General features: G+C 34.9%; 1 protein-coding gene across 1 annotated transcript in view; it reads left to right on the plus strand.

Moving 5' to 3' along the window:
* LOC149538275 (vacuolar protein sorting-associated protein 35B-like) overlaps nt 1–26,310 on the plus strand; it is a 39,654-nt gene extending 13,344 nt beyond the window's left edge. Inside the window, exons 5-22 of the mRNA XM_089799642.1 lie at nt 3,273–3,360; nt 3,586–3,642; nt 3,759–3,848; nt 3,955–4,077; nt 4,215–4,289; nt 4,383–4,442; nt 13,536–13,652; nt 13,828–14,067; nt 14,183–14,251; nt 14,511–14,600; nt 23,005–23,094; nt 23,491–23,574; nt 23,816–23,884; nt 24,000–24,080; nt 24,493–24,600; nt 25,104–25,207; nt 25,305–25,418; nt 25,612–26,310. Of these exons, the coding sequence (XP_089655768.1) occupies nt 3,273–3,360; nt 3,586–3,642; nt 3,759–3,848; nt 3,955–4,077; nt 4,215–4,289; nt 4,383–4,442; nt 13,536–13,652; nt 13,828–14,067; nt 14,183–14,251; nt 14,511–14,600; nt 23,005–23,094; nt 23,491–23,574; nt 23,816–23,884; nt 24,000–24,080; nt 24,493–24,600; nt 25,104–25,207; nt 25,305–25,418; nt 25,612–25,822 (1,870 nt within the window). The 3' untranslated portion in view covers nt 25,823–26,310. The remainder of the gene's footprint in view (nt 1–3,272; nt 3,361–3,585; nt 3,643–3,758; nt 3,849–3,954; nt 4,078–4,214; nt 4,290–4,382; nt 4,443–13,535; nt 13,653–13,827; nt 14,068–14,182; nt 14,252–14,510; nt 14,601–23,004; nt 23,095–23,490; nt 23,575–23,815; nt 23,885–23,999; nt 24,081–24,492; nt 24,601–25,103; nt 25,208–25,304; nt 25,419–25,611) is intronic.
* Nucleotides 26,311–26,554: the final 244 nt, after the last annotated feature.

Genomic DNA, 26,554 nt, shown 5'->3' on the forward strand with positions numbered 1-26,554 from the left:
CCAGAATTTGGTTACACAGGAATGAGCTCTAGAAAGGTTAGTTCTAATTAAAATTTTCCAAGGCTCACCCCCCCTATACAACTTTAGCTATCCATTTGACTGCAAGCACAATCCCTTGAGTTCTGAGATCTTCCAATCCCAATCCACCAAGTTCCTTACTTCTAGTACGCCATTCCTTGCAAACTGCATGAGTTTTCTCGTTAACTCTTCCATCAGACCACAAAAAATCCTTATGACTTTCTGAAGAAAACTGAATTGATTTTGATTAAAAAGCCAAGCTGAAGAGTGATATACTGAATAGGAGGAAAGTTTTTTTTGACAGATTTACATTCTTCCAGCCATGGTTATGTAGCTGTTATTCCATTTGTTTAATTTCTTAGATATTTTCTCTTTGATCGATGTCCAAATATCACTAATATTAGGATTAACAGCAAAAGGAATACCTGGATACCTAACAATATGGTTAGGTCCTTCCCATCCAATATCAGATCTGCTACATGAGTCAGGTGGGTTTTTGTTCCATCCTAGATGAATGGACTTTGGCAAGGAAATCTTACTTCCCGAGGCCTTGCAGAAAAGGTCTAGTTTCTCCTTTAGATGAATTACGCTAGACTCATTTATCCAAAATAAAATGGTAGTGTCATCAGCGAATTGGATGTTGGATATTTCCTTCTTATTTGGCAATACAATTCCTCGAACCCTGGGTGATAGATATTCATCTCTTAGTATCTTGTTAAGGGAATCAGCAGGAATAACAAAAAGGGAGGGGGCAAGGGGGCTTCTTTGCCTGATAGATTTGGACAGCTCTAACATCTCTGACCTATTCCCATTGATTTCAACTGCAGCCATTGCCCCATAAATGAGAGTGGATGCCATGTTACAAAATGATTGGGGAAAGCCAAGTGCATCAAGCATCATATCAATAAATTTACACTCCCCCCTGTCATATGATTTCTCATAGTCAATAAGGAGTATTCCAGCTTGTCATGAAACTCTAGCCCACTCCAAAGCTTCCCAGCATGTAATAAGGTTTTCTAGGATGTATCTTTCCTTGACAAACCTGGTTTGAGTGTAATTAATGCCGATAGAATGCTGATATCGGCATTCTACAATGGCAAAAAGGGTGGAGTGGGATGGTGTGAGTGTGTTAATGTTAACATTTATCTTTTTAGGTTAAAATTGACTACCGTTTACATGTCAAAATCATAATATTTATTATAAACAAAGTATATTTAAAAAAATAATTAAATAAAAACTACATAAATTATTTGCTAATATTATAAATATTGGAGATATGAATAATCATTTTTTAGAAATTAAAATAAAAAAACTTAAGTGAGTGCAAAATAAATAAATGGAAATACTGGGAAATATAAATATTTTTAGATGTAGTAAATTAATTTTTAATAAATTTTTAATAGATATCTATTGGCATTTCTTTTGATAGATTTACCAATATATCTATGCTAGTTAATAATCTTAGGAAGAATGTTTTCAAGCCTAATGGCCAAAATCTTTGCTAAGATCTTATAAGAAACATTCAGCAGAGTAATGGGTCTCCAGTTCTTGGTCAGGGTCTTATCATCATCTTTGGGGATGAGTTTGATAAGGCCAGCATTAATGTCAGGTCTCAGAGTTGTAATCTAAGAAGCATTCTCATAAACTTACCACCAATGACAATCTACGAACTTTGTCCTTGTCATACAAACTGATCTTATCAATACTAACAACCTTTTTCTTATAGTTATCAGCATTTGGAACCACAGAAGGGTAAGAAGAAGAGAGTACACCCGACTTATTGGGTTGGGCCTGATCACCCTTGGGAAAAATGGGGGTAAGAGTGGAGGAAACAAGCTCAGCATTCTTGGGAACAGTTGCAGGTAAGCAGTAAATTTTCCAGTTGGGGGGAGAGGGATTCCCTTTAGGATTGTATTAGATTGATCAACTTTAATAACTCTTCCGATTGGTTCAAGCACCCGTGGAATAAAGTTCGACAAATAGGGTTGGGGAGATTGCCAATAGTAAGCCATCTTGGGCTTGAGAGAGCAAGCACTTCATTGTCAGCTGCTTCCAAAGATGAAGGAATGACTCAAAAATCATATTTTCCGATTGTCCAGAATTGTTTATAAACCACAGCCTTTAAGAAAAAGCCCTTTTTGAAGCAGATAACAGTATGAAAGCTGATAACCCATTTTTTAAGAGCCCAAATTTTCTGTACCCAATTGTTAAGAAAGTTCCTGGAGGGGAGTTTATATATGTCTAATGCAGCAAAAGAAGATGGCACATCTTTTAAGCGTACCCTTTTCTAGATCTAGTGCTACTGACATTTGTTCATTAGGCATAATAATGAATCCAGGGGAAGGAAACCCTTACCTCAATCTTCTTCACTTGCTGGCTGGGTTCTGCTTGCTGCTTCGCTCGTGAAGAATTTGGCTCCCATGGGGACAAGGGACTCTCCTTGGACTGCTTGTTTGAAGAATTTTGACATAAACCCTTCATTCTTCCCTTTTCCATTGCCGGCGTTCCTTAGAGATTTAGCTATGTTCAACCCACGAGGGTGCAGGTTCCCTATTGCACCGTCGCTGATCACTGGGGTTTGATGGGCTGTTGATCTAGTGCTTCTGGTATGTTTGTGAGAATGGACTCTGAATGAGCCAGACAAGCCTCTAGGAGAACCTGGTGAGGTAGATGCCATTAAAAGCTTTGTCTGCTAATAGCATTCAATAGGTAGGCTCTGCATATGGAGTTGCAGAGCGTACTCCCCACCTTTTCTTAATCATATATTCAGAGTTGTAAACATTTTGGGTTTGATGTTTGTCTTATATACTCTTATTTTCATCCCACTGAAAGACAATGCACAACTATTAAGCGTGATTAATTATCTGTTAATTTATTTGAAAGGAGACAAAATCATCACAAGGTAGCTACTGACAAATACATAAAAGGCAGATATATGCTTTGATGTTAAATATATGATAGAAATTCTCTAAAATTGAATCCAATACCCTGCAAACATTTAAATTTAATCAATGACTGGAAAAGTGTGTGTGCACTCTGAGTCTTTAGTTCCATTTTCTTGGAGGTCCATTTGTCCTTGAAATTATTAACCTATTTTGATTGTCATTTTCTTTCAAATATATTATATATTGTTCATATTTGTTGAATTATGGCACAGACTATACAATTCATTTTGATTTATAGAATTAATATATTCCAGTTGCTGAATAGGGGGCTCTGTTTTGATATATTTTATCATCTTGCTTATTTTGCAGGGAAGGGGGAACTGTAATGGATGCAGTAGAGTTTGTGCTTCAGAATTTTACAGAAATGAATAAACTATGGGTCAGGATGCAGCATCAGGTGCGTTGATTACACCATATCAGTTAACTCATTGTCATTTAGTCAGGTCCAGGTCTGGTTTAGGTCTTGCTTGCATGTGTCGTAGGGAAGTGACAAGTCGTGCCGGCATGAGGTTGTATTCTTAACATTAGTTGTGCTCATGCAGGCATTGTTATGATTGTGAGTCATTCATAAAGTTAGGTGATGCTGAGTGCGGGGCTTCCAATTGGAATGTCTGGTCTGCAGGGACCTATTCGGGAGAAGGAAAAGCGGGAGAAGGAGAGGAAAGAGCTTCGTGATCTTGTGAGACTAATAGTGCCTGCTGGAGTAAAAGCTTTATCTTCAATTTAATTGTATTTAGTCTACCAGTGTTCAGAATCAAATGTAGATGATTGCTTCTATAAAATCGATGCTGTCAGGTGGGAAAGAATTTGCACGTGCTTAGCCAGATAGAAGGTGTGGACCTGGATTTGTACAAAGACACTGTGCTCCCGAGAGTTTTGGAGCAGGTACCCTCTATGCACATTTCAAACTTAGTATTTCAGAGGCACAATCTTTTGTCATTTTTCCAACTTAAATTTTAGATACATGTTAATCTATTCTTTGTCTTGTTAGGTTGTTAACTGCAAAGATGAGATTGCACAATATTATCTTATGGATTGTATAATTCAAGTATTTCCAGATGATTATCATTTACAAACTTTGGAAACACTTCTCAGTGCTTGCCCTCAACTGCAGGTATGTTAAACTAGCCAGAATGCTTTCAGTGCTCTTGGTCAGATTACAGACATTCTCAAACATTCCTTAATTTTGCATGATTACAGTTGACCCTGATTCATTACTCTCTTGATTTTTATTGGTGAATATGTTTGCAGCCAACTGTTGATATTAAGACAGTGATGTCTCAATTAATGGAACGCCTTTCAAATTATGCTTCTTTAAGTCCAGAGGTGAGTCTGATGGTACATCTGACAAGGTTGAAATGCATTGTGATGCCAGTGTTTGGTTAATATTTTAGATTTCTATAATTTGGGTGGATGCAGGTGATGCCGGAATTTTTGCACGTAGAAGCTTTTACCAAGTTGAGTAATGCAATTGTTAGGGTAAGTTTTTATAATCGATAGCTTGGTCTATATTGTGTAGTACACATTATTGTATCTGTCAACTTTAAGTTTAACAGAATTATCTAATGCTAGCATGTATTCTTAAGCATTGGAAATTGTGAAAGAATTTGAATTTTGTGAATTATAATTCAGTTGCCCCTATCAAGGGGGTGCATGTTTCTTTATCCAATTACTTCAATTATTGGGTAATAACTCTCATCCTCGTCCCGTTCTTAATTTGCTTACATGGCCTTAGTGGGTCTATGGAGAGGTTTTCAGGGGTACCTTTTTTGTAACTGCCTTGTAGCAGATGTGAAATAAAAGAGATGCAAAAGTAAATATATTTTGTGCATGCCTTTTCTCTAATCTTGTAATATATAGTAGTTTTGTATAACCACTCATATGAACTTGTGCAAAAAAAAAAAGCCTTTGGGTGTATTTTATGTTAAAACATTTTAATTAAGCAAATTAATGGAAACTGTTTATTACGATAATAGATAGTTTATATTACCATTATTTATTATTTAATGGTTATCTATTGTAATCTCTTGCAAATATTAGAATGTTTCCAATATTTAGTTTACTGTATCTAGAATAGAATGTTTCTATTCTTTACGATTGTTTCCTAAGGAAGCATTGTTCATTCTTTTGTATATATTGATCTCTTGATCATTGTTAATATCAAGGAAATATCTTCCAATTACTTAGTAATATGGTATCAGAGCAAATTCTCTATTTTTTTTTGAAAATAATTATAATTTCTTGGTTGAAATTATTTGCCTTTTATTTTTGAAATTATTTTTCATGCTTCCAATACACCTGGTTCGATTAGAGTTTTCTCCCAAAAAATCGTACCATTTTGTCTGTAACTCACGCGACTTTTTCTAGTCTGCAAACTCATGCCCTTCTATTTGCAACTAGCAGGATTGAATCCTTCGACAGTTGAGGGTTATTCTCCGCTGTTCATGTGGATGTCTGTGGGCTCCATTTCTTTGCAACTCATGCCCAGTTTTTTTGCCACTTGCGTCCAAATTTCTTTGAAAATTGTGTGTCTGTTTTGTATAACCACTCATTTGAACTTGTGCAAAAATGAAAAGTCTTTGGGTGTATTTTATGTTATAACATTTTAATTAAGCAAATTAATAGAACCTTTTTATTACAATAATACATAGTTTATATTACCATTATTTATTATTTAATGGTTATATATTGTAATCTCTTGTAAATATTAGAATGTTTCCAATATTTAGTTTACTGTATCTAGAATAGAATGCTTCTATTCCTTACGATTGTTTCCTAAGGAAACATTGTTCATTCTTTTGTATATATTGATCTCTTGATCGTTGTTAATATCAAGGAAATATCTTCCAATTACTTAGTAATATGGTATCAGAGCTAATTCTCTATTTTTTTGGGAAAATAATTATAATTTCTTGGTCAAAATTATTTTTCATGCTTCCAATACCCCTGGCTCAATTAGGAGTTTTTTGCCAAAAAGTCGCACCATTTTGTCTGTAACTCATGCGACTATTTTTAGTTTGCAAACTTGCGTCCTTCTATTTACAACTAGCATGACTGAATCCATTGACAATTGAGGGTTATTCTCTGCTGTTCACGTGGATGTCTGTGGGCTCCATTTCTTTGCAACTCATGCCCAGATTTTTCTGCCACCCGTTTCCAAATTTCTTTGAAAATTGCATGTCTGCTTTGGACCCTGTTTTTATGGTCTTTTTTAGTAATGTTTGGACGCATCTAGGGTTTTTACAAACCTCTGGTCTTGATCTATGCCTAGAATTTGCAATTTTCTCTGTAATCCACCATTTTTCTAAGCTTTTTTGTAGCTGACTAGGGCTTTTGCTTGAAACCCAAACTTTTTAGTACCAGAGTCAAAATATTTTTACATTTTCTTGTTGCATTTTTTGAGAGCTCATCTCAGTTGTTGCTAGATTTTTTTGGGTGCCTCGATTTTCATGCCTTATTTTGAGCAAGCAGATCTAGAATCAGACAACATATTTGTTTTGGATTTTTCAAACTCTCTTTAGGGTACCTCTTCATTTTTTATGGGTCTTCCGCTTTTTTGCCTTTAAGTATGCGCCTTCACAAATTTTCACGCTTTTTCACTAAAAATGTGCAATTATGGCACGTGAAAACAGTGAATGCTAACCATCTTGGAATATAGTGACATCGATCATGTGGTTCTGTGTACTACAACTCGATCTACGCAAGCTGGTCTTGATCAAATTACATATGATCAGCATAATTGGGAGGCGATGATGTTTCTCAAACTATCCATAGCTAATATTCAGATCCCTCACATTCCATCCACCAAGATAGCTGCTGAGATATGGGAGCATCTCAAGACACTTCATGAGACTTTGGACAAAAGTAGAGCCTTCTTTCTCAAGAACACTATGTTTTCTATTGTCATGTATGAGAGGAAATTGCTCTAGAATCACTTGAATAGGATTCAAAAAATCCATGATCAAGTTACTTGCCCATTGGACGCAAGATGGAGTAAGAGGACATTTTGGTCATAAACCTCAGGAGTTTACCCAAGTCCTATGAGCGTTTTATTGAGAATATCAACATCACTTCTACTAGCGTTGATATGAAGTTCACAGATCTCTGCACAATTCTAGCTTCAAAAAGATCAATGAAAACAACAGTGCGGGAGCAATTCTAGCTCCCCCTCCACAGAGCAAGCCTTTGTTGCTAAATTCTTTCAAAAGGATAAAGGCAAGCAACTTCAGAATGCTCCAGGAAAAAGAATAATCAATGCAACTATTGCTACAAGTATGGTCACAAGAAGGTTGAATGTCGGAAACATGTAGCTTCCCAATCTAAGCAATCTGGTTTGCAACTCAAAGTGAATAGTGTAGAGCAAACTGAGTAGATAGAATCTGCTTTTTACGCCTTCATGGCTAAAAGATCTCTAGGTCATGTGAAGTCGTCTGCCTGGTACATTGATTTAGGTGCTTCTCGTCATTTCATCCACTTAGAAACTGGTTCACTGACTAGTAGCTTTATTCAAATTTTGTTATTTTTGGTGGAGGGGGAGAGTACATTGTGTCGGTAAAGACAACATTTAGATTTAGTTTACTGGGAGGAATCTCATTTTCCTCGATGTGTGCCACGTTCTTGGGATGAAACTAAATCTACTCTCAACTAGTCATTTGCTGCAACACCCTCCACAGGTGGATGTCACCTTCAGTTAACATTAGTGCACCATCATTGATAGGGCGACTCAGTATTTTAGTGTAGTGGGTCTTGAGGATCATGGTCTTTTCAGACTTATTGATTCTGGTGTTTCTCGAAACTTAGCTATGGCTGCTTGGTGGTCTTCTGTCAGCAAATTTTGGCATCAATGGTATGGGCACTTAAATGTGCACTATCTCTCTCAGCTTGCTCGAGAAGAGCTTGTCCTCGAATTGCTAGAGATTCAGACTTAGCAGCTTGGAGTTTTGTGATGCATGCTAGGTTGGTAAGTAACATCACACACCTTTCACAAGTGGCGATTCATGGCAAGCTTCTTAGGTACTTCAGCTTGTTTATGCCAATATCTATGACCCTATGGCAAATCCTTCTGTTTTCGGGTCTAGGTATTTTCTATTGTTTGTTGACGATTTCAGTAGAAAAATGTGGGTTTATTTTCTTAAAAAGAAATAAGAAGCATTTACTATATTTCAGAATTTTAAACCTTTAGTTGAAAAAGGGTCTAGGAAATCTATTATTGCTCTTAGGTCAGACAATGAGGGGAGATTTGTTTTAATGAATTCTCTAGCTTTTGTGACACCCCACACACCACAACAAAACAATGTAGTTCAATGTTGGAACAAAACAATCACTGAGATGGCTCGATCCATGCTTGAACAAAGACATGTTCTGAAGAAGTTTAGGGCAGAAGCAGTGAACACTTGTCATATCCTCTCTTTATCCTATCTAGCAAAGACATGTGAGTTAGCCTATTATGGGGTCTCGTAGGCTAGCAGTGGTGGATAGAGACTCACAACGGATATTTAGTGATTGGATTTGGTGTTTCAGGTAGTTTGAGGGCTAGTTGGGAGTAGTTCCTTGATTTTAGGGGAATTTCCTAATTTTTAGGAGGTTGTGACAGTTTCTAGATTTGAGGCTCCGTGGGACCATTCCTTGGTTTCAGTTTCAAGTTGGTAGGGTGTGTTCCCTAGTTTCTAGGAGCAAACCAAGATTTTAGAAATGGGACTATCAGTTAACCCATCTTGTCCGGTTTCAGTTACAGACAGGTCGCAGGGTCAGTTTCATGCTTGGTTAGTTGTTTTGGGCTATCAAAGGCTATATGGGAAATATTTTAATATATTTGAATATTTCCTAAGTTAGCTGTTAACTACATTATAAGGCTATTTATAAAGCTGTTTTGGAGTAATAAGGGGATAATTGCCTCATTTGGTCAGGTATGCTTGTGTTATAGCTCGTTGGAAAGGTCTTAAATTATTATAACCTATTTTCACTATTCGGAGACCTTTTGGCGCCTTGAGTTATGATATTTTAATAAAGTAATGTTTTTCCTATAGCGGGATGCCTTTATTTGGGAAAATATTATTTTATTACAAAGTGCAAAGTATATTTCTCCTCTAGGGCTCAATTTGCATTTGGGAGGAGATATAAGGAGATGATATTGTGGAGCATCTTTTGACATTTTGAAGCTTATGATATTTGGAGTTGATCTGGGAGAGCGATTTTGCGGCTTGGGACGCAAGCCTCAACAAGTCCTTGGGTGATTGAATTCTGAGATATTGGGAACAGTGAGATCAGAGGAGCAATCAATTTCTTCCTAGACAACTTTGCATTTGTGGGAGACCCATTTTCAGCTAGGCTGCCATTATATGCAGCTGAGGTAGGTCGATTTGTGTTTGGGCATCATTCTACATCATCAGGCCATGTCATTGATTGGAAAGTGCATACAAGGGTTTGAGAACTGCAAAGTATCATCATTTGCAATTTTAAAATCCTTTCTCAATTGGCATCAACTCCATTTGTGGGCAGCAACAATCAATATTAACAGTCGTTTTTTTTTGGATCGATAAACAACCATAGCCTTTTGATTATAATAATTTAATAAGATTACAATAGAGTATCTTTGTTCAAATGGGCACTGGTAGCAAAGAATGGAGAAGAAAACCTCTAGTCTTGTCCAGGACTGTAATATTTTATTATTACATTATTGAAAGGGGCATACCGCAGTTTACAACTTTTCAAGCTTAGTTTTTCAATACAATATTCATCACGAGATGCCTTCTCTGTCTTTTGCTGGTGTCAATGATCTCTTTTGATGATCATTTTTACTATTAATATGCTGAGATGAGAGTGATAGAAACGATTAGAACTTCATATACTTTGAATAGGGCTCTACTTCTGTAATTCTAGAAGAAGAGATTGCACCTTACTAACCTGCTGATCAGTAATGCACCTCAAAATGAAAGTTAGTATCAATAGTTAAGCCACATTGTTTAAAATATCCCTGAAACCCTAGCTTGATTCTTAAGTTTCTTTGTTTAGCTTTATGAAAACGATTATTGAAAACTGTGTTGTATTAGTGTCAAAAATCTTTGCCTTAATATCCATCTCAATTACCTACTAAGCCTAACATTCTCTATATTAGTGACTAAAATCTTTTTCAATTCTTCTGAATCTTCTTACTATAGTTTATATTTAGTAGCTTTATTCTTAAATTTTAGACTTATTGAAACTGAGGCTACAGTAATAAGATCAATAGCTCCCAAACCTAGATTCGTATTTCTGCCTGCACATGTCCAATTTAATGTCAGTTTGCTTAACTTTTTTGTACTATATAAGGTTGAGTCTGTGGGTTCCTGTTCTTTACATATAATGCTAATACAATCCTGATTCCCAATAAACTCCTTTTGAATTGATTAATGTCAGCCATTACTCCCCAATTCTGAACCCATGAAAAAATTAAGTTATTCTCTCACTTTCCGATATCTGGAAATCAAAGGTTAATACTCAAAAAACCCAAATAAAGCAAGATCCGATAACCAGCGAATGGAAACTGACAATAATTTGTCCTAATCGGATTCAGCCCTATTAATCAATCGTTAAACATTCAATAGAGGCAAAAGGGAGAAATGCCAAACATATCATTGACAATCTTTTTATTCGAATGCTGAAATCTGATTATTATGCTTGGTATGGTCAAGTATTTTCAACAATGAATGTTGTTTATTATATGTGGTTCAGATTTGTTTTTTATGTATCTTTTATTTTGGCATATATCTTCAAAAATCCAAAAACAATTGAAAAACCAACAAGAAAACAAAAAAATTCAGAATTGAACAAAGTCTTCTAGAGATGCCAAATGCTAGCCAAAGACTCAAATTGTGAAACAAACAACAATATCCAAGACCTCCGGTACTAGGGATCTTTCAACACTGCAATTTATCTTTTGAACCGGTCACCCACAATGGCGGTCAAAGGTAAGATTTTGGAAGAGACTTGGCTAGGTTGCAAGCCCAGAATTAGTCACTTGAAGGCTTTTGGCTCTCTTGCTTTTGTTTGGATCTTTGATGCATCACACACCAAGTTGGATGCCAAGAGTCAGAAACTCATGCTTGTGTGATACAATAGTCTTCACAAAGCCCACCGCTTAATTGACATCAAGACATCTTGTCTCCTATATAGTTGTGATGCAGCCGTGATTCTTCTGATGAGGAACCTGATCATAGAGGATCTCCTAATCCTAATGTTGGTCATTGTCCTTTTTGGCCTAAGTGTTGGGCTAAGATACTTGCTGATCTTCGCGATGACAAGCTCACTGATAGGAGAATTGCTTGGAAAAAGTGCAAATCTACAAAGTCAGTTAACTTTGCTCTCATGGACAACATTCACAGTGTGTTTGTACCTCAAACATATTCGAAGGCTAAAGGAATTCCAGAGTGGGAATAGGCTATGACATTTGAACACTAGAGCATGCTAAAGAATAACATCTGGGTCCTTTCTAATTTTCCAACAGGAAAGAAATCCATTGGCTGGAAATGAGTTTACAAAATCAAATACAAGTTTGATGGTACTTTTGATAAGTACAAAGCTCATGTAGTTGCAAAGGTTTTTTCTCAATGTTAGAGCATTGATTCTGAGGAGACTTTTGCTCCTACTGCAAAGATTAGCACAATTAGATTAGTCCTAGCCATGACAACACAATTTGGTTGGAAGGTCCATCAGATGGATGTCAAGACAGATGTCTTGAATAGTGATCTACAAGAAGAGGTCTAAATGACATAGCCTCCTAGTAAAGAACACTAGATTCTTAGACTGGTGAAAGCTCTCTGTGGATTGAAGCAAACCCCTAAGGCATGGTGTATGAAAATTGATGAATACCTCAGTGATCAAGACTTCAAGAGGAGTTCTTCAAACTCAAATTTATATATCAAGACTATTGACAGTGACATCATTATTCCAGCCATTTATGTGGATGATTTGATCATCACTGGAAGTTCAACATCTTTGATCGAGGAAATCAAATAACGTTTATGCTAGTCTTTTGATATGACTAACCTTGGCCTCATGCATTATTGCCAAGGTGTTGAGGTTTGGCGGTAGTCTACACGTATATTCATTTCTCAGTCCAAATATGCCAGGGCTTTGTTAGACAAGTTTCATATGCAAGATTGCAAGCCTGCATCTATACCCATGTAGAAAGGTTTGCAGTTATCAGCCAAGTTTGAATCTCCTCCAATTGATGTTACTACATACAAACAACTAGTAGGCAACCTCATCCACCTCTCTGCTACTAGACATGATATCAGCTTCGTAGCCAACTAAATCTCACGTTTTATGACAACTCCTAAGGCTGATTGTTGGATGGTAGAAAAGCGCGTGCTTCGTTATGTGAAGGGTACTACTGATTATGGACTTCTTTACTCTTGGAGTTATAATCCTAAACTTAGTGGGTTCACAGATTCAGATTGGATAGGTTTTGTTGATGATAAAAAGTCAACTTCTGGATGTGCTCAGTTTGGGTTCCGATGTTGTCACATGGACCAATAAGAAGCAGTAGGCCGTTTCTCTCTTCTCGATAGAGGCTGAATATAGAGGGACAATCAAGGTAGGTTGTGAAGCTGCTTGGCTTCGTCAAATGCTTGGGGATATGTAGATGTCACAAGCAGGCCCGACAACTTTGTTCATTGATAACCAAGGTGTTATCAAGTTAGCTCAAAATTCAATCTTTCATGAACAAACCAAGCATGTGGATTTTCACTGTCAGTACATACGATAGCTGGTTGAAGACGAGACAATTTACTTGCAGTGGATTCCTACAGCGTACATTCTCACCAAGCCTCTTGGTCCAAATAAGTTTGTCCAAGTTAGAGGACAGCTTGGTGTTGAGGGTAGATATACTATTAAGGGAGCGTATTACGATAATATATAGTTTCTATTATCCTTATTTATTATTTAATGGTTACGTATTGTAATCTCTTGTAAATATTAGAATGTTTCTAATGTATAGTTTCCTGTATCTAGAATAGAATGTTTATATTCTTTACAATTGTTTCCTAAGGAAACATCCTTCATTCTTTTGTATATATTGATCTCTTGATCATTGTTAATATCAAGCAAATATTTTCCAATTACTTCGTAATATTGTTTGGCCAGCTGCTTTGCAGCAAATCTGAAACAAACATTTTGCATGCAGATATTCCCAGCAATCCTCGTAATCGTGTTGAGTGTTTTGGAGCACATAAATGGAATCTATCATTTAAGCAGTGACCATTCACTCAAACTTTCAACATAATTTAAAGCAGTGATATATGATGCTTTTACTATAATTTTAAATTTAACAAAACTCTAACCCTCAAACTCAACAGTAGTTTTACTTTTAGATTTAAGCATCCATTATTTCATAGATATTCATATAAGTTATTGTTCTTTTTTCCTGTTTATTAATGCATACAACAAAAAATTGACCTTCCTTTTGTGTCAATCATTTTTCCATGTGTTTGTGTAGTCCAGTGGTGAAGAAATAGTATCTAGTTTGAGGATTTGTGATTGTGATCACTGCACATGATTGATGGAGGTTTATGACATAGACTTGTTATTTGTCAGATTATAGAAGCACAACCAGACATGCCAATTGTTGGAGCTATTAGTCTGCATGTATCATTGCTTACATTTACGCTTCGTGTTCACCCTGATCGACTTGATTATGTGGATCAAGTGCTGGTATGCTTATTATAACTGTAAATGATGGGAAAGTATTTACACATTGTTTTTATAACTGATTGGCATTTTTTAAACCAATTTTATGTTGTATTTCTTATATCCATGCCAGAATGGATATAATATTGATCCCTATTAGTTACTAAAGAGGTGATGTGGGTTATATTTTGTCCTCCAGGGAGCCTGCGTTAAGAAACTTTCAGGAAAAGGAAAGATTGATGACAACAGAGCAACAAAGCAAATTGTTGCCCTTCTTACTGCACCACTAGATAAGTACAATGATGTAATGACAGCTCTAAAATTGACCAACTATCCTCGAGTAATGGAGTATCTTGACTATGAGAGAAACAAACAGATGGCAGCGGTTATCATACAGAGTGTCATGAAGAATAACACATGCATATCAGAAGCAGATAAGGTTTGTTTTTGTATAGAAGCATATAAAAATCTGGTCATCCTTATCTTGAATGGTTACTTAATGTCAAAATGCACAATGTGAATCCTTACCCACAGTCAGTGTGGTTTCTTATCAGGTAGAGGCATTGTTTGAGTTGATTAAAGGATTAATCAAGGAAACTGCTGGAGCACCTTCCGTGGAAGAGGTGAAATATTTGCATCTTTAATTATTATTCTAATCAACATTTTTGCTTTTCAGTTTTCTGTATATTCCTAATTCTTTTTTAGAGAAAGGTTGTTTCTCTTTTCTTGGTTTGTAAATGTTGAGATCACTTGCACGTGAAATATGTGTGAAAATCATTATCAGTCGCAGCTTCAGTTACATCTTATATTATCTTTAGTATTTACTTAAGGCTTTGATCATCTTTGAAGCTGACGGTGTCTTAACATTCTATGGCAAAATAGCTGGATGAAGAAGATTTCAAGGAAGAACAGAGTTGGGTAGCAAAACTTATTCATATGCTGGTGAATGAAGACCATGAAGAGATGTTTAAGGTAAACATTTATTCTAAAGTAGGCTCTAAAATGCCATAGTTTATCTTTGACTTATTTTTGGGAGTACAACTTGTATTTCTGTAATTAGTTTATTCAAGTCTGTCCATAACATTTGGTTGCATAGTACTTGTATTCCTGTAACAACTATGTTAAGACTTTAGAGTAAAATGTTTTATCAAAAAAGGTTTTCTAATTACGCTGAGCAATTTATCAGAAATACATCTATTTTTTTGAAGTTGCAGCATTTGGTATTTGAGTTTCTCTATATGTTTAAAGATGTTGTGTCCTCATCAGGTTAATGAAGGTGCTCATAAATTTTCAATATCAGGTTTCCATTCGTTAAAAAATCTTTCCATTGGTATCCTGAGGATTGGTTTGATTTCACTGATTCTGATCTCATTTGAACTGCATCCACTACACATCTTGTACTTTTACCAGGGTTACTGTGAGAAAACTCAATTTTTTAAAGAATGATGCAGGATTTCAATAAGAAGATTTGAATTTACTAACGAGTAGTTGAATTATGCAGTTACTATACTTGTAGAGGGATGTAATGTTGAAATATAGCATCAGTCAAAGTGATATACTCATTATATTGAGTATTTGTATTCATGATTTATATGAACATTGTTTTATGTCATATTATTGATAAAAATAATATATATTATATATATTATACATTATATATAATAATATGTTACATATATGGTTAATATATTAATATTACATATATGCTTAAATGTGAGTTATACATATAGTTGTTTATTAACTAATGATGATCAATTATAGAGACATGTCTCCTCTCATATTAATATGAGATTCAAATCTGCATTTAGAAATCATCAATTACAATGGCCATGTTAGCACATTTGCAGTAAAGATTCAAGTTACTCAACATGGTATCAGAGCAGAACAGCAAATGTAAAATGAGGATTAAGCAGAAGGACAAACACGATAGTTTCTATATCAGACTGAGATGGAGGGATGATCAGGGCCAATTCATGAAGAAATCAAGAACTGGCATCGAATAGGGAGATCCGACTCCTCATAGGAATATGGAACGATATGGAAGAAACATGGAAACATTATAGTAAGTTCCAGTCAGAAACCTATACAATCAAATCACAGACAATGATGACTACAGGATTATCTATAGATGACATCCAATCTGCACAATAAAAGTTTATATCAGTCATTGCAATAAACAAAAGGAGATGTGGACATTCAATTTAAATAGCTTTACAAAGACAACAGTTTGGTAGTGAGTCGTTACTGCTGCAAGGACATGTGATTAATATTATTTAGAGGATTCAGTGTGTCTATAAAATAAAATTTCCTTGACTGTTAACAAGGATCATCAAACCATTATTTGGCCCTCCCATAAAATATATGGAAGAAAAATAATGTCAATGCAACAAGAGAGAATCCTATGTTGCCATCAAAGGTGATAAAGAATTATGAAACTACTGTGTCATAAACTATGCTGCATGGATGTAACTACCATTAATGGAGAAAGGACAATCACAGCTTGGTCTGTTCAAGTCAGTGGGCACATCATAAGTATTTGAATACATTGACCATCGTCTGCTGTGGATTACATGGAAAGAGTATACTTACCAAATATAAAAGAGATCAAACCCATATTTTCAACCGCAGTATCGAATTGTGAATAGTAGGGAGTACATTATTATAAGCGAATTTGCGATCAGGAATGTTTGGATAAGGAAGAATGATAACAATAGCGATTTAAATTCAATTTGTGCCACTAGACACTTTATAAATGACCCATATTCTGAATTGCTGAGAGAAGCATTCATAAATCATAAGAATATATGAATTATGATTATTAGACGAACAAGGTATGATAATAATGATAGACATTGATAAAGGATATTTAAAGGAATGTATAAACCCATACAACGAAGCGAAATAGTATTGTGATACGGGGAGGAGAATTGGAATACCTAATAGCCAATAATACATCTAATAGTGGCGTGGAAGCCAAAATGCATCGAAAGGGGATAGGAGATCCGACAGATCAGTGATTCACATATTCCCTGCACACCAAGTGGTGAGCGATGACTAGAAATAAGACATTTACTGCACCCTTTGACTCATGATCATTATATATGATAGTGCAGTCACGTCAGCAATCATAGGCTGCCACTAAGGCTTAGGTAAGAGAGGTACGCACTTTCCTTATTCATTAATTTTGATTAGTAAGGTATATTTTAAGAAATGGAAAATGTTATGTATAATATAATTAAGTAAGAATTATATTAGTAATTTTGTAATAACTATACTATGAGATAATCAAATAAGGTGAAGTAAATGTTTGATAGATTATTAAATATGTATATAATAGTGATATGGGAATAATATAGATTAGAATGTGTATATTATTCAAAGTTAAGGATTATTGTTTGGTATTATTTTAAGGTAATGTTATATTATGTTTATCTTCCATGGTCATTTAATGATATTATATTATCAAGTTGAATACAAATATAAATGATTTTATTTATTGAAATAAAATAAGAATATTTGTGATAATCCATTCTTTATATGAAAAATGTATATAAATAAAGCTAGTCATCATGAATAATGACATCAATCATAAAATTTATAAGAGTATATGGATAGTACATACATCTTAAGTTACAGCTAAGAAATATACTTAAATTAGATATTTTTATATTGAAATAATTGGGATCATTCTTAGATTAATAGATTGAAATATCAAATAAAAGAATTATTGATGTACAAATGAGAATTTATTATCCTTGAGTATATTATTTATCCAATCTTTGTATATCTCGTTTACTTGTTTTTCTATACAAGCATTTGCCTTGATCTTTTCCTCCGAGAATTATCTTGTAGGAAAAGGAGTATTAATGTCAGATTGAGAGAGAGTCTAACACATTGTTAAAGAGAAGTTTATTTTAGAAGCATAGAAGATTTATGTTCAGAGGGATTTTGACACATCCCTCAGAGGGAGCAGATAGAGGATATGGTTTTGTCAAACCGTCAGTGATATTGATCATGTTGATTCAGAGGGAGTAATCCAATGTTGTGATGGAATCTTCAGTGATGAATAAATTGTAACAGTCAAGAGGACTGAAATTCATGCAACTATGTAAATAGGCCTACCCCTTGAGTTGTAGAGTAATTCAAGTGGCACAACTCAAGATATTGGCGTGTTGTGGACGAGTTTGTGTTCGCTTCTACAGTTCTACTATTAAGCTTAATGAATGTTTGGAGCTTCAGTGGATGAAAAGAGCAAGTTAGAACTTAGAAAGGAGATGTCATATTTGATACAATATTGTTCAACAATATAAGAATGAGTGGAAATTTTACATTGTGGGGGGAATGATAGGCAATGTTTCATTCCCACTTGAACCATCCTTAGAAAAGGAGATATTCCATGACCTTCATGGGCAGATAAGTACTTGTATCTTTTACATTTATCTATTCATTTATTTATAATTCTATACATATTATAAAGGTTATTTGCTTTGATCTCTTCCTTTATGTTTGAGGATATCCTTACAGGTAAAGAAGGTTGGTACGTTACATATGCTACCAAATATTGCGTAGACTAAATCTAATGATAGTAGTTCCAAAGACCTTGATGATTAAGATCGATAAAGTGAGGCTCTTGAAGAAAACATCTTTGATAATTAAGATTATGAGATTCTTCTACATTAAGAGGGAGTATGACACTTCTTCGAAGGCAATGTAGGAGCTACCAAGGAGTCTAGAAATACATGTGGGTGATTGCATGATGTTTATGGGCCTACTCTTGCATATATCATGAGGGAGTGATTAGTTTGATATGCATCCTTGGGGAAAGAGAGTTTCTGTGGAAGTAACTAGAGGACTTGCCTTCCCAAGATCGATGTTTAGGGGGAGAAATTTTGAGATACAATCCTTTCTGGATGGTATCTTCTCTTCGAGGAGGAATTCTAAGAGAAATTCTTTATAATGCGCTTTCCTCTATGAGAGAGAAGTATGAAGTGAAAACCCTTTGTACCATCCTATGACTGGGTTCATGGTGGTTACTATTTCACATATGATATGTAATAAAAGGTGAGGATTGTTCATTGACATATATAAACAGAAGGTAACCGTTATGAGATGATGATCTTATAAATGGTAGACTTGTTATCATGGTTCCTTTGGGCTGGATTTTGTTGGACACCATGATAAAGAATAGACAAAAGGTAATCTTTGTAAGATGACGATCTTGCAAGTGATATGCCTTTTATTATGACAGTTTTTGTTTCGGATATGCCGGAAGTCATTGATAACAAAAGCATCATGATTTCTCTAGATATTGTTTCGAACAATTAGAGATCATAATATATGTTATGATAGTGTTCATAACATTGTGATTGTAGTTATTTGACAAGTCACTATTTCAAAGTGTTAAAGTCAGATAATATGTTGTGTATAGATATCCTTGATACTGATCTCATAAAATGTTTTTGTCACTTCTCCTTCCTAAGAGGGAGTGTTGAAGTATAGCATCAGTCGAAGTGATATACTCATTATATTGAGTATTTGTATTTATGATTTATATGAACATTGTTTTATGTCTTATATTATTGATAAGAATAATATATATTATATATATTATACATTATGTATTATTATATAATAATATAATAATATGTTACATATATGGTTAATATATTAATATTACATATATGCTTAAATGTGAGTTATGCATATAGTTATTTATTAACTAGTGATGATCAACTGTAGGGACATGTCTCTCCTCTCATATTTATATGAGATTCAAATCTGCAGTTGGAAATCATCAATTACAATGGCCATGTTAGTACATTTGCAGTAAAGATCCAAGTTACTCAACAAGTAAGTCTATTTATAAAAATATGGGCAGGTAGAATTTGATTTGGTTACCCACAATTTTATTAATAAATCACAAATGAGACCATAAATACTATGTTACCAAATTCTTCCTTGGCAAGCTCAAAGTCTGGTCCCACTCTTGCAAAAGTCTGGTCCTTATAATATTCCTGCAAAAGTCTGTCCAAATTCTGTTAGATGAACCCGGCACAAATTTTGCAGTTTCTATGGCAAATTGCCAAATCTGCAGCAGGATCCAGGCTGAATTTAACCAAAAAATGGATTTGTTTTACTTTGTTAAATTTTTTTTGGGCCGTCTTAGTCATTTTAATCTTCCAACCCTAAAATAGACCACAAAAAAGGCTAGTGGTGTATGAACTTATTTTCTGCTGCATTCTTTTACATATACATATTATACATACATACATACATTGATATATAAAACATCTTTTTTGGTACGGACGAACCCACTACAAAAAAAGTCTTGAACGAATTTCGAACCCGAATCTCAAACCATCAACCGAACCAAAATCTGAACTGACAACTTAGCGTAAATATATGATATTCATGTTCACATTTCCAAGTTCCTTAAAACATTATGTTTTCCACATAGTTACACCGCCCTACGAGACAGGGGGATGGCGGGATGGGGGGACAAGTTTTCGAGACGGGGGGACAGAGGGGTCTTGATTTGGGGACGGCGGCAAGGGACGGGGGGGTGGCGGGGGTAGCTAGGGGTGTATATACTATACATATGGTACTTAAAATGCTAGTTATGAAAATATGTACTACACTTATACAATATAACTTGATATAATCATATAAAGATGTAACAAACAATAAGCTTAAACAATGAAAAATTAAAATTGAACATTGCATTGAAGTTTTGAACTGGAACATCATGATTCATGATCAAATGACAAACAAATAATGAACATTGTAATGACCCTCCTCAAATCTGCTCTCAAAAATGCTGATGAAAGCTCAAAGAATTTCATTAAACAATTCACATGCAAGGGACGTATGACTGATATAGTATTGTAGCTGGCTTTAAATGACTCTTTCTTCAATTTGCATCAATGAGAATCTTGTGCTAGAAGACTCCAAATGGACTACACAATGACCTGACATGAGTGTGCTACTAATTTTGATAATATTCAGTGCATATCTATGATCTAAGCATGAGAAATGAATACCTACAGCCAACTGACATTTTTACAAACAGTTGGTATGCAAACTAACTAGCTGATAAATAATGATATTGAATTGCTTAAATGACACCAGCAACTATTATCTTCTTAATTGCAATGAAATTTCAAATACAATGCTCATGAAATATGGCCAAGACTTTTGGCATTTACATGGATTACAAAATGATAATGCTGGTATAATGCACACTTACAGCTGAAACTTATAATACCCTAAAAACAATACTAACAAGGGAACCTGGTTGTAGATGGCTGTAATAATTTCTTTCAATGCTGCCCCTTCTGCTTTGCTTGTCCGATTTGCTTTTTCGAACTGCTTTTTCGGATCTTCTTTTTGAACTGCTTTTACAGACTGCTTTTTCGGTTCCGCTTTTTCAGATTGCTTTATCAGTCTGCTTTTTTGGTTTCGCTTTTTCGGACTGCTTTTTCGCATTTGCTTTTTCGGTTTCGCTTTTTCGGATTGCTTTTTCGCATCTGCTTTTTCGGACTGCTACCATGTTAAATCTCAAGACCATATCTTTCAATGGCGTCAAGATTTCCAGTTTGAAGGGATTTCGTCCTTCAAACTATTGAGACATAATCTCCAAATTTTTTTTCAATTTCTTTGATATTTCCAAGCATACTAAAAAGAAGCTCTTCCCTTTCTTTTATAGTGTTTTCAGAAGAGCTCAATCCTTTGTTTTCTCCATGTGAGATAAAACATCACTCTGTTTATGTAACTTATGTCTCTAATGTGTTATAAAATAAAGGGGACTCTTTTAATTTAAATATTTCCTACAAACTATTGTCTATGCATTAATAAAGTTAAATATTTAAATTTAACTTTATAAAATAGCTTTATCAATGCATAACAAATCTTATCAATAATAAACAAGTCTTCTTGTTGATTTTAAACAATTACCATCGACATACCGCTGCCACTGGATGTCCGACCATATCCAAGATGACTTACTATAAATAGTAAGTATGCCCATAGTTGCCTCAAAACCCCACAGAAAGACCTGCAGCTGAAATTATCTAGGCCAAATGGCCTCTAAGTCCCTTTAATGTCCTAGTTAGCCTACGGGACCGTGGGGAAATAGACTAACAACAACATCATGCTATAAATGCTAAAAAGGGAACATTACAAACATTGACATTGAATATCAACAAATATTAGTCTATATATCAGTCTTTAGATCAATAGTATGAGTATCTAGATTTTACTTATCTAAAAGTAATCAATGCTCATATGAGTCATGACATAAAGATGATTAAAATAAGTATCATGTGTCATGAATCATGATATCAAAATAAGTATATAATATTATAATGCAAACAAAAGCTACAAGTCTCCCCGCACCCACAATAAAGGAGACTTCGTCGTGTCGCCCCACAATTAAACATAGGAGACGTCTCGCCGTCTCCAGTGGAGGTGGTGCTCTAAGTGGCGTCGCCCGAAATGCCGAAACATCGTCCCCCCGTCCTTGTCTCCGAGACAGCCCGGTTTGGGGGGGGGGACGTGCCCCCATGTTACACTGGTTTGCCATGACTGTTCTGCTAAGTCCAGGAAGGCATATTATAGTAGGTATTTAGTTCCAAAATAGATGATCCAGATCCTTACTTAGGCTGATAGTGATTTTGAATCAATCTTCTTATAATCTAAGTTTGAATGGGTTGTAAACATGTGCTATATAATTAATATTATATTTTAGGTTGGAGGTTTTATCTAATATAAGTGTCCCTTTTGCAATATAAAATATACTAATCCTTTTCTGGCAACTCTAAATTCTTTCTATTTTATATTGTTCAATAATCGTGCATGCTTTAGCACTGCTGCATCATATTATGCTTAATAATTCCTAGATCTGTTCTATACTACAATCGAACTGCAAATGGTTTTGAAAGTCAATTAAACCTGAAGACTCAGGACAAAGCCAGTAGTTTCCTTCGGGTAGCACTGTGTTGATCTTTTTGCAATATGTTTTATCACCTTGGATGTACAGGGCACCAAATTTAGCTGTCTGGCGTTAGTTATTATCCTTCATTTTCCACACATTCTGGCACAAGATTGATTTCAATTTAGTAGATTCTGATTTTCTGTAGCTCTGAAGAGTTATGGAAATGGAATTGACGCTGAGTAGTTGAGGATGACGAGAAGTTCAAGGGAAGTACTTATGGGCATAAATAAAGACACATCCTTTTCCTATCTTATTAATTTAACTCGCCAGCATTTTAGGATTATTTTGTATTATCACATTTATAAAGAATTTCTTCTTCAAATCTAGTTTGTTTCATAGTCATCACCAAGTTTATGAATTCTGGCATTGTGTTTACTAATACAGATTATCACAACTGTAAGGAAACATATTCTTCAAGGTGGCCTACATCGAATATCATTCACGATTCCACCACTAGTATTTTCAGCATTGAAGGTATGGCTTCTTTGTTAACCTTTGTTGTTGGTCTGCAGTTTGTTTTTCTATTTAGATTGTGCACTTTGTAGTGACAATATATTAAAGATGATTTTTACAGTAACAATTAATTTTGAGGTAGCAAATGAAAGAATATATATCGCATGGAAATAATATCTATCTTTTTGTTTGTTGCTTTCATTTTCATTTTCCTTTGTATCCTATCATGCTGTCATCTCCAAGAGATGATGTAGAAATGTTGACCATATTTTAAAATTCTATTTATTTTTTGAATTGACTAGATCCATCTTTCTTTTTGTTAAGGGAAAGTTTCCACTAACACACACACACACACATATAAGGTTTGCCTTAGGCTGTTTTGTTGTAACCTTAAAGGAACACAAAATTTGGCTGTAGTTGGTTAGAGCGCTACCAGGTCAAGAGGGAGAAGGTGAGGAGGGACCAGTGACTCCTAAAAAGATTTTTCAATTTTTACACCAGGTATATTTTTCTCACCAGGCTGTCCTTTACTTTTGAGTGCTAGGCATTTTCTTCTTATTTTTTTAACGTTGCAGCCAGAATTGAGCAAAATATGGGAATTTTCAAGATCTCTACATTCGTAGTATACTCTAAACAAATTCATTTTCCAGTTCTCAAGAAATTCAAGTTTTTTGTTTTTTGAATCATCCATTTTCTGAGTCAAACATAAAAGTTTTAATTCTCAATGTCATATTTTTGTCAGACAATTGAAGCTTTGTCAGCTGTGCCAGCATCCGAATTAGCATTACGATTATACCTGCAATGTGCAGAGGTTTACTTCTAAAAACTAAAGATTATTTTGTTTCATTTGTTTCTTAGACTGACAAGCTGTGCACATAGTTCAGAATTATCTTATATGGGCACAAATTGTTGTTGGTCTCATGTAGGCTGCCAATGATTGTGATCTTGAACCAGTTGCATATGAATTCTTCACACAGGCATTTATCTTGTATGAGGAGGAAATTGCGGTAATTACATTCTTAATCTCTTGTTAAGTAGTTGAATGATTTAGGCAAATTTCATACTGCCCTTATTCATCTTTGGTGTGTGCTGCATTTTTGTGATTGTTTTTGGTCGTGCATAACCTGCAGTACATGGTGGCTGACAAAATGATCAGAACTCAAAATTAAAAAAACCAAACTTTTTAAATAATAGTATAATACCCATTATCTTCAATTTCCGTAATTTTGAAAGTACTTTATAATAAAACAATTAATAAGAATTGAAGCAGGCTTTATTCAAAATTATGTTTGATAGCATAAGTACTCAAAGGGACTAAATACGGATGAATTTCTGATGACAAGTTTCCCAATTGTTTGTAGTGGATTACTAAATGTGTAAAAGTAATATACTATGCTTGATTTGCTGTTCTCCTGACAGGATTCAAAGGCACAGGTGACGGCAATCCATTTGATTATAGGGACTCTGCAGAGGATGAGTATATTTGGAACAGAGAATAGAGATACACTAACCCATAAAGCTACCGGGGTAAGTTTCTTGCATCTTTTTGAATGTGATGGTGGTTAGATGATTCTTTTCACTACTTGATTTTAGTGAGCAGCGAAAATTTCTTTCGACTGTCTGCCAACTTCTTTCTTTACATTTGTAAAATTTCCCAAAGGGTGTTTTGTCTGTCAAATTTTTATTGGACTTGCACCTCTTGCGCTTTGGAATATGTTGTATTAAATAAACACTCCTGCTTTTTTCTCTATGACATGAACTTTTATCAATGATTTCTCAGTGTAAAAAGATACTGTTGTGTTACTGTTGCTAGTTTAATCCCCAAATAGCAGTGTGTTACTGTTGCTAGTCTTAATCTCCAAATCGCAGTGTGTTGCTATTGCTTATCATATAAGCAAATTGTAAACTATAGTTCTAATGACCTTAAGTTTGGTTTTAGGCGAACAAGTGTCTAGTTTTATGGACAAGAATAGTCTCTTTTGAGAGTATATTGCTCATTTCAGTTTTGACCAATTGATTTTATTATATAGTATTCGGCAAAGCTGCTTAAGAAACAAGATCAATGCAAGGCTGTTTATGCATGTTCCCATCTTTTTTGGGTTGAAGATGAAGGTGGAGTAAAGGATGGAGAAAGGTGAGCTTTGGGCTGTATAATTTGTTGACATGCCATCTGTGGAAGTTTGGTTCTAATCATTATAATGTGGTAGATCTGACAAAGTTGAGGTCTCCAGGGTTCTCCTGTGTCTGAAGAGGGCTTTAAGAATAGCTAATGCTGCGCAACAAATGTCCAGTGTGACAAGAGGAAATAGTGGGCCTGTGACCCTTTTTGTTGAGATTCTGAACAAGTAAGACTCTTTAATGGCACACATGTGAAAGACAGTTTAAGAGCAAAAATAGATGCCAAAAATCTAATGTCTGTGCAAATTAGAGATGCAAAATGTATATTAGTTTTTTTATACACTGGTTACGTTTATATGAATTGTGATCTATGCATCGACTAAAACTTATTTTTAATTCAATTTTATTTATGATGATTAGGTATCTTTATTTCTTTGAGAAGGGAAACCCACAGATAACAAGCAGTATTATTCAAGGTCTTATAGAGCTGATAGTAACAGAAATGCAAAGTGAGAGCACAACTCCAGATGCATCTACAGATGCTTTTTTCAACAGCACCTTACGCTATATTCAGTTCCAGAAGCAGAAGGGAGGTTCCATGGGTGAGAAATATGAAGCAATTCAGGCATGACATTTGAAATTGGTTTTGTTTGGTTACAATCCTTCCAGGACAATCAAAATGGATATTCACTAACATTTCATCAGCCCGTGTTCTATTATCGATCTCTGCTGTGTGAACTATGCTGTTATCTATTTCTAGCCTCAAAATAGCACATTGAGGTTGGATACCACTTTTTGTGTTCACCATAAACAGATTTAAGCCCAGTTATTCTGGCTTTATTTGAATTCTGTTGACTTGTACAAGTCATCTTTTTTTATTGGACTTGAGAGCTGAAGCTCAGAAAAGAAAATATTCCTTTTCTACACAATTGAGCATGAGACCAAGGCTTGTGTATATCACAATTTTAGCATAACTGCTTTATATGACAATGGTAGTAGCATTTTGATTGCTTCAAGTGAGCATTCAGTTCGAGGAATGCTACGCTGTTGATTTCTGTGTAATGCCACGTGTAATTATTGATTGCAATTATTTTGTGGGGGGTTTCTTTTTTCTTTTAAGCAAGTTTAAATTTGATTACCCAACCCTTTTGATGAGTCATATTTTTTGAAATTGTTTGTTGGGTACATATCACCCATTGCATCTTGATTATGGAATGATGTTTAAAGAAAAACAGTCACTTGTTTTCCTCCATGTATTTTTGAAGAATTTACTGTAAATTGTATTCATAAAAGTTTGGGTGGAGGGAATGTTCATTTGAACATAATACTCATTTTATGAATATTTAGTACACCCTTTATGCAT

This window comes from Cupressus sempervirens, chromosome 9, assembly GCF_028749045.1.
Source record: "Cupressus sempervirens isolate cs-2001-9-10 chromosome 9, ASM2874904v1, whole genome shotgun sequence".
Taxonomy (NCBI): domain Eukaryota; kingdom Viridiplantae; phylum Streptophyta; class Pinopsida; order Cupressales; family Cupressaceae; genus Cupressus; species Cupressus sempervirens.